The sequence below is a fragment of the Pundamilia nyererei genome, unplaced genomic scaffold (genome assembly GCF_000239375.1).
Source record: "Pundamilia nyererei isolate P.nyererei 1_Seehausen unplaced genomic scaffold, PunNye1.0 scaffold00065, whole genome shotgun sequence".
In the NCBI taxonomy this organism is placed as follows: domain Eukaryota; kingdom Metazoa; phylum Chordata; class Actinopteri; order Cichliformes; family Cichlidae; genus Pundamilia; species Pundamilia nyererei.
Window position 1 is genome coordinate 1,248,356 of NW_005187466.1, and position 7,633 is coordinate 1,255,988.

The 7,633-nt window shown below is 40.1% G+C and overlaps 1 protein-coding gene across 1 annotated transcript in view; it reads left to right on the top strand.

The window, feature by feature from the left end:
* The window catches only part of cnnm2b (cyclin and CBS domain divalent metal cation transport mediator 2b), a 45,106-nt gene that overhangs the window by 21,727 nt on the left and 15,746 nt on the right, over positions 1-7,633 (top strand). Inside the window, exon 2 of the mRNA XM_005735764.1 lies at positions 6,511-6,654. Within this exon, the coding sequence (XP_005735821.1) occupies positions 6,511-6,654 (144 nt within the window). The remainder of the gene's footprint in view (positions 1-6,510; positions 6,655-7,633) is intronic.

A 7,633-nucleotide genomic window follows, 5' to 3' on the forward strand; every position in this document is an offset into this window, starting at 1 on the left:
GGAGGTTCAATTTGCCATGTTGCAAGGAGAGCTTAGCTTCTGTCTCGCTAGCTTGTCCTGTGCTCAGTGAATCTGCGTTCGACTACTCCGCCTAGGCTGCACTGTCGAGCGCAGATCCACTGAGCACTCAACACAGACAGCATCGTCAGAAGGAAAGTTGATAAAATAAATTAAAATTTTTGTATTGTTCGATACATATGATGTTGCTCCTGGGATCACCTAGCTTGGGAGTCACTGCACTTAGTGCTCCGATTACCACTGGACCCACCGTCACCTTCCCCCTCCACATCTTCTCCAGCTTTTCTCTGAGCCCTTGGTACTTCTCTAGCTTCTCATGTTCCTTCCTCCTGATGTTGCTGTCATTCGGAACTGCTACATCAATCACTACAGCTGTCTTCTTCTGTTTGTCAGCCAACACTATGTCCAGTTGGTTAGCCACCACCATTTTGTCCATCTGTATCTGGAAGTCCCACAGGATCTTAGCTCTGCAATCTCCACCACCCTGGGGGGTGTCTCCCATTTAGATTTTCAATCCCCTCAATTCTGACTACCCTCTTTTCATTATCATCTGACTACACTTCTCCAGTCCGAATGATGTTCCCATGTCATTGCTGTATATCGTGGTGGTGTGGATCAGTGAATCGATGTCTCGTTCACTCTTGGCATACAGCTTGATGTCATCCATGTAGACGAGGTGGCTGATGATTGCTCCATTCCGTAGTCGGTATCAGTAGCCAGTCTTGTTAGTGATCTCACTGAGGGGGTTCAGGACTATGCAGAAGAGCAGTGGGAACAGTACAGCTTGCTATACTTCTTAGGCACCTTCTTCATCGCGCCTTTCTGCAGCTCCGATAGTTGGCTAACCTCCCTCTGTGCTACCTTGAGCTTGGCCTCTAGTCTCCTTCTCCATGGAGGATATTACACCTTGTGGCTGTTCAACTTGTAAACAAAAACATATTATCTATATGTTTCTTTCATATAGCATTTATCAGAGCACTACGTAACTACATTTAGTACAAGCACATAACACGTAACAGCATTACTACCCTGTCTAATGAACGTAGCCTGAGACACAGCCAGATCTTGATATTGTTATGTCAGTTGATACCATCTACTCAAAGATATTTAGTTAATTAAAGGAACAGTCGAAATGAATTAAGCACTCTTGGTTGACCTAATCTCTGTATCATTTTTGTAAATACCCTTCAGCAAACTGCATGCACATTATAAAGTTTGTTCAGGATCAATAAAGGTGCAAATGCCCCTTGTGTGATTTATTAAAGTGAAGTTGACGGAGCCTAGAGCAGCAGCTGCTCTGCCCCTTTAAGTAACCAATTAAGGAGCATTTGTTTCCTTATTTATATTAATCTTATAAATGCCTCAGCAGGCATTTCATGTATCTGTTTTATCTATAAATTCCATTTCTGTCTCCAGATAATACAGGCCACAAGGTGACACTATTTTATTCAGTCTGAATGTTTGTGTAAATAAAGAAGCTGTAAATAGCTGACATGTTACCAGGGTAAAGTTTTTATCCATGTCAATGGAAAAATGGGTGAGAATAGCCTGAAACTCTGCTCCTTTTTTTCACAGGAGGTAGATTTAGAAGAAAGACCATCCAACGAGTTCCCATCACCCTAACGTTGCACTATATTTGTCAGGGCTCAAATATTTGGAAAAACAGGGGGAGAGCGAGACAGGGAGGGGGGCAGTGATGAGTGTCCACAACAGATACTGACCCCTCATACTCCCACCCCAAGTCTCTGAGCCTTACGTGCCTATTTATAGGGGCATATTGCGCTATGGAAAAATATGACAAAGCTACATTCCATAAATAAGATGGGAATGGTGGAAAAGAGCACATGGCTTAGTCTCTGAAGGCCTAAATGGAGGTTCTCAGGCTTGGCTTTGGGGTATGGATGGATAGATGGATGGTTTATTGGTTTGGCTTGGTACAGTTATCAAGAGTTGGAGCGCTTTTAATTTGGATCTTTGACAAACTACATATGAAAATGGGCCCATTAAGAATATTACTTCCTGAACTATTGCAACCCCAATTTAGATTTTTCAAAGGTTCTTTTATTATGGTGACTGGCATTTTGGTGACTGGTTGACTGACTTTGGGGACCCAATGACTTTCCCTTTAGTGCCTCCATTTTTTCCGTCTTTAATTACATCACATCACATTGTTCTGGCTGAAGCTTTGGTCTGATATCACTTAGAATACTTAGATTAAAAAACCTAATGCACAAAATACTCTTGTTCAAAAATCAGTTTGGTTAGTTGACAAATACAAGCACTACAACTTTTTTATGACAGGTTATAATCAGTTGAAGGTTATAAATTCTGTTTACATGTGAATAAAAAGTTGCAGTGTTACCATGAAAGGAACCATATACCCTACCTTTAACTAACTAGAGTCACTTTCTGCTTCTCTCAGTACACACACAAATACACACACACATATGTGTTTGCACAGTAGTGCCATCCCAGTTATTTTGTCTCACTGTCCCACAGATGAGTGCATACTTTCCAGTTTCCCACAAAGACAAAATAACACACAAACAAGAGGAAAAAAAATGCAGCTTCTGTGTTCCATAAATATATTATGAGACAATGACAGCCTGTTTATTTATAGCTGCTTCGCTGCCGTAGAAGCAGTGTATTTTTGTTTTTTTTTTAAAAAAAGAGGGAGTAGAGGTAGAGAGTAGAAGCTAACACTCTGGACCTTCTGGAGCCTGGAACTTGGCAGCGGGCCTCAGGGAGAGCGTGTCCTTGTTAAGGCCAGTCGTCTAGGGTCCTATAACCCACCACTGCTGCCTGACATCTGGGGCTATCTAGCTGGGATGAGGCTGAATGCATGCTGGGTAGTCCAGCGCACAGGCACACTGCAAACAGCAGGGTCAAGGGTCAATTCACTTTCAGTTTCATCTATTAAGGAAGCCTGTTGAGAACTACAACACAATTATTACAGTTATTCAGTGCTATGTTTGAACATTTCTGAGAAATGTCAGTAGCCCTGTAAATTACAGTTTCGGTTTATTTGTAATTGGGTGAACTGAAGTAAAAAGTACACAGCGGATTATTTTGTTTTCCTTAACAACAAAGCAGTAGAGGTGCACTACCAGGAAGTGCTTAATCCTCTTGAGTAGACAGTTTAGCTGTTGTTTAATACACTGGCAGCATAAGGAGAAGGATGTACATCAAAAGGTCTGCTCCACAGGGCCGTACTGAGGTCACGCACCCACCCTCAAATCCCATGGAAATTTTCCAGTGTCTAATTGACTCAGCTCTTAAATACAGTTTGTTTAAAAAAAAAAAAAAAAAGGAAAAAGAAGAGTTTTCCAGAGTTTAGAAGAGCATTCATTCATTCCGTATTTCCTAATTGTGCTCGGCCAAGAATATTTTAATAAAAAAGTGTAGCTCTGTCAGGAACTTTAGACCAGCTACACAAGCTAAACGTTAACATCAATGATGATGCTAAGTCATGTAGTTATAACTAATACCACGGTTGTCATTTTTTCTATGTGCCACCAGCACATTTATCACAAGCAAAGAGTAATGCTGAAGCTAATCGGTCACAGATTTTGATAGGCACTCTTGTCACTTATCCATGGCAAACTCTCTGGTAGTTGTTGAAAATTTACTCAGACTATGGGGGGGAAAGTCAGTAGATCATCAAAGTGATCATAAATTCAAACTGAACTTTTAAACCAATCCATCAAGTACTGGAAGATCATCCACTAGTGATGGAAACTCATAACAGCCGTTTCATGAGCTGAAGATATTCAGAAAAAGGTGAAATAAAGTGGACCCATGGTTTTAGAGCTGCAACATATTCTGTCAATGCATATCCTTTATTTATAATTGGCCTAATGACACATAAAACATCCAGTATAGTAACAAGAGAAAATTATTGGGTGTATCATTTTCTTATGCCCTCTGTTATCCATCCATCCATCCATCCAATCGCTTCCGCTTATCCTTTTCAGGGTCATGGGGGGCGCTGGAGCCTATCCCAGCTGTCATAGGGCGAGAGGCGGGGTACACCCTGGACAGGTCGCCAGTCTGTGCCCTCTGTTATATAGAACAAAATGTTGAGTCTCCTTATATATCAGTCCATGGGACAGACTAGAAACTTTGCATAAACATGCTTCTCGCTGTCATCTCGGCTTCCCACTGAGTTTCATCCTTATGTCGTTTTTAAGTAATGACGCTTACTGCCTCTGCTGAAACCCTTACAACAGAGTCATCAAGTCCTTTGGTGCTTTTGGGATACCAATGGCTGAAATTACAGATGTGCAAAGATGTTAAGGTAACCTCTGTAGAAAGAGTCGACGATGTGACTATTTATGAGGTCTGGTAGTAGTAATTTGTAATTTGCCCCTCTTTGGTTATGTATGTGTGGATGAACATAATTTTATTTTGCAATTTAGGAAATATTTTGACATAAAAAGTCCTCCTACTCACTTTGACAAATGTTAGAGCATGTCCTGTGCATGTCATGTTCATCCTCAGGTTAAGCCAGTTCTTCCCATAAACACGATAAAAGGTTAACAAGATAACATAAACAGTATATTAAATCGCAATCTGCATCCCCATACAACATAAGTAATGATAATGATTAATGTTAATAAATAACATTTCACAGTATTCACCCAGTTACTACGTTACTCGTGCAGCTGAAATACATGCGAGTTTCAAAAAAAAAAGAAGCAAGTCGGAAAAGCCTGAATAGCAGCATTTCTTTCTCCAAATCCAGTATTTGTTTTATAAACATGAATGGTCTATTTGCAGTTACCCATGCCATATGCAGTAATGGCATGGGTAATTGCAAATGTAAAACCTATAAGCAGAAGGTGGTTTCAAACTTTGCTCTGATAACAAGCTGGATGTTTCTTCTCTTGGAAAAACAGAAATCTTTTTGACTTTTCAGATATGTACTTTTTTTTAAATTTTCAGTTTTAAATGCAGCAGCAAACTGTTTTTTTTTTTACTGACAATGGTTAGTTAATTTCATTTTAAACTCTATGGTGTAAAGACAGAACATGTTTTATTACAGTACAAACCTAAACTTCATAACTTGTGTTCATTAACATGAGTGAAGTGGATGCCATTAGCGAGAAAAAAGCGAGCATTGATCAATTTCACTCTGCAGTGCTGTGCTGTGCTAGCCACTCCATTTCTCTTTCCCTCCCTGGGCAGTTTAGAGTAAGTGCATGCTCAAGGACTACAGAGGTATGATTGCTTTAACCCATGAGGTGCCATTTGTGTTTGTCTCAGTAAAAAAAGCACTATGCTGAAGATATCATTTGTATGTTTTTTGACACTTGGGTGCTAAGATTTTCTAAGGCCTTCTACTTTCAGGCTCTTTGTGTTAGTGGATTTATGTCCTTACATTATTAATACCTCTCTTAAGGGATCTTACGCTGCCAGCATGTTAGGTGTAACCTGAGTATCTTTCTTGAAAGCATCAATTCTCCATCTAGCACTCACAACATTCTCACTTTCAGGTTCTAGCTACTGAACATTGTTGTGCTGTCATAGTGTTGCGAGGAAGCAGTGAGATGCTGTGCAGTATAACTCTGTTGGTCTTTAGCTCAGACATCTTTTCAGTCTGTGCTTGCCTGCATCGAAGCAGTAAAAATAAGCTGAAACAGCAACTGAGACCAGACCCTGTGATGTACCTGTAAAATAAACATACTCCTTTGTGCACACAGACGCTCCTGACACACGTGCATGCACACGTACGCAGAAGCACTCTGACGTCCTCCATGTTTTTATACCCAGGTGTATCTGCATGCAAACGGCCCATTCCGAGACAATCTGATCACACAGCGGAGGTTCGCCCGGTCTGTTCCTTTGCTTGGTGAGAATATCGCCAGGGCGGAATGGAAACTTCATTTTGCAGGGGCTAATATTAGCCTAGGCCTCTGGAAAATTCCTTTTAAATGATCACAAGCTGAGAAAAGTCAAAGAATTTGTTTAGTGTTTTGCCTGACAGTCGTCTCTGCATACACGGCAGTTTGTTTCTTTTTTTTCAGATGTTACAGCACACAGGAGGGTCCTGGGAACACAGATGTGGAAGGAAGGAGGGCAAAAGGGGTTCATACGATGAAATTTAGGATTGTTTGATTGTCTGTCTTGGTCTGAATTACTTTTTCCTGGCACTGATAACAGTTTAACCCTCACATTAGCAAGCACTGTATCCCTGGGTACAACAGTCATGCCTTCAAATCACTTTGCATCACCTGCTCTTTGTGTGATTTTGAATCCCCATAATCCCTGCTACCCTGCTACCTAACTTATAATTCCTCTTTGCTATACAGAAAAACTTAGACTATATAAAACATTTATCCATGATACACCTCAGATTGGTACATTAGACATGTTTACTCCCGCCTGTTTCTTCTCTTTTATAACCAAGCTCACTGTGTGAACCACGTTTAACCGTCTATAACATATGACTCCAACTTTATGACCTGTGTATGTGTGTGTATGATTTGCTAGGAAAATCCCACCTGGCCATAGTTCAGAGGGTGAACAATGAAGGTGAGGGAGACCCTTTCTACGAAGTTCTGGGTATTGTCACCCTGGAGGACGTTATTGAAGAAATCATCAAGTCAGAGATCCTCGACGAGACTGACCTATACAGTAGGTTCCCTTCTTTAAACTCAACATAACAACAGATACAATAAATTCATGAAAAACAAAACGGATGATAAAATCCCTGAGAATTACCACGCTCCATGTCTCTTAACAGCATTTTTGCATCTTTCAGCCAATCATTTTAATCTCAAATCAAAAGCACTATTTCAAGATGCAACAGCTGCCTGTTGTCATTGCTCTTTGTCACTCTGACTTGGTGTCCACAAACTCTGGAGAAAATGTGCAGTTTACAAGCTAAATGTTCAAGTTTCTAACTATGTATATCTGCTGTTTGGTGCCTTGTGGGTACTGTGGGGTAGAGCCAGTTTGTGCAGTTTTTGGTTCACACTAATGAGTGCAGCGGGACTGAATCAAAGCAGTAAAGCTGGCTGCCAGAAATGCAAAATATTGTGCTAAAAACATCTCTGCAGAGCTGCAGTGATAATGCTCTATGGGTTCATGCCTATAAATGACAACTTTCTCATTATATGCAGATAATGGTAGCTTCAAACCTCTGTTCAAGAATACATTTTTGAGATGATGTGTTAATTGGAGTTTGTTGGAAATTGAGTTGTTTTGAGAATGCTACTCTTGGTGAGCATTTTATTTACTCTAAATTTACATATTTTTTACTGAGAAGATTGTCTTGTTTGTGTTGTGCACCCAACATCTGATTTTTTTTTTCCACAAGCAGCGATTATTTTCAAAAGATATATATAAAGAGTTTCTTAACATGACTCTTATTTATTATTTATATTTGACGCTCTAAAGCATCTGCTAAGTTTTTTCAGCATCTGAAACAATCCATTTTAGCTCCTCTGATTGGCTGCCTCTTACAAACAGAAGGTTTAAACATCAGGTCTGTCTGTCTGTCTGTCTGTCTGTCTGTCTGTCTGTCTGTCTATCTGTCTATCTATCTATCTATCTATCTATCTATCTATCTATCTATCTATCTATCTATCTATCTATCTATCTATCTATCTAT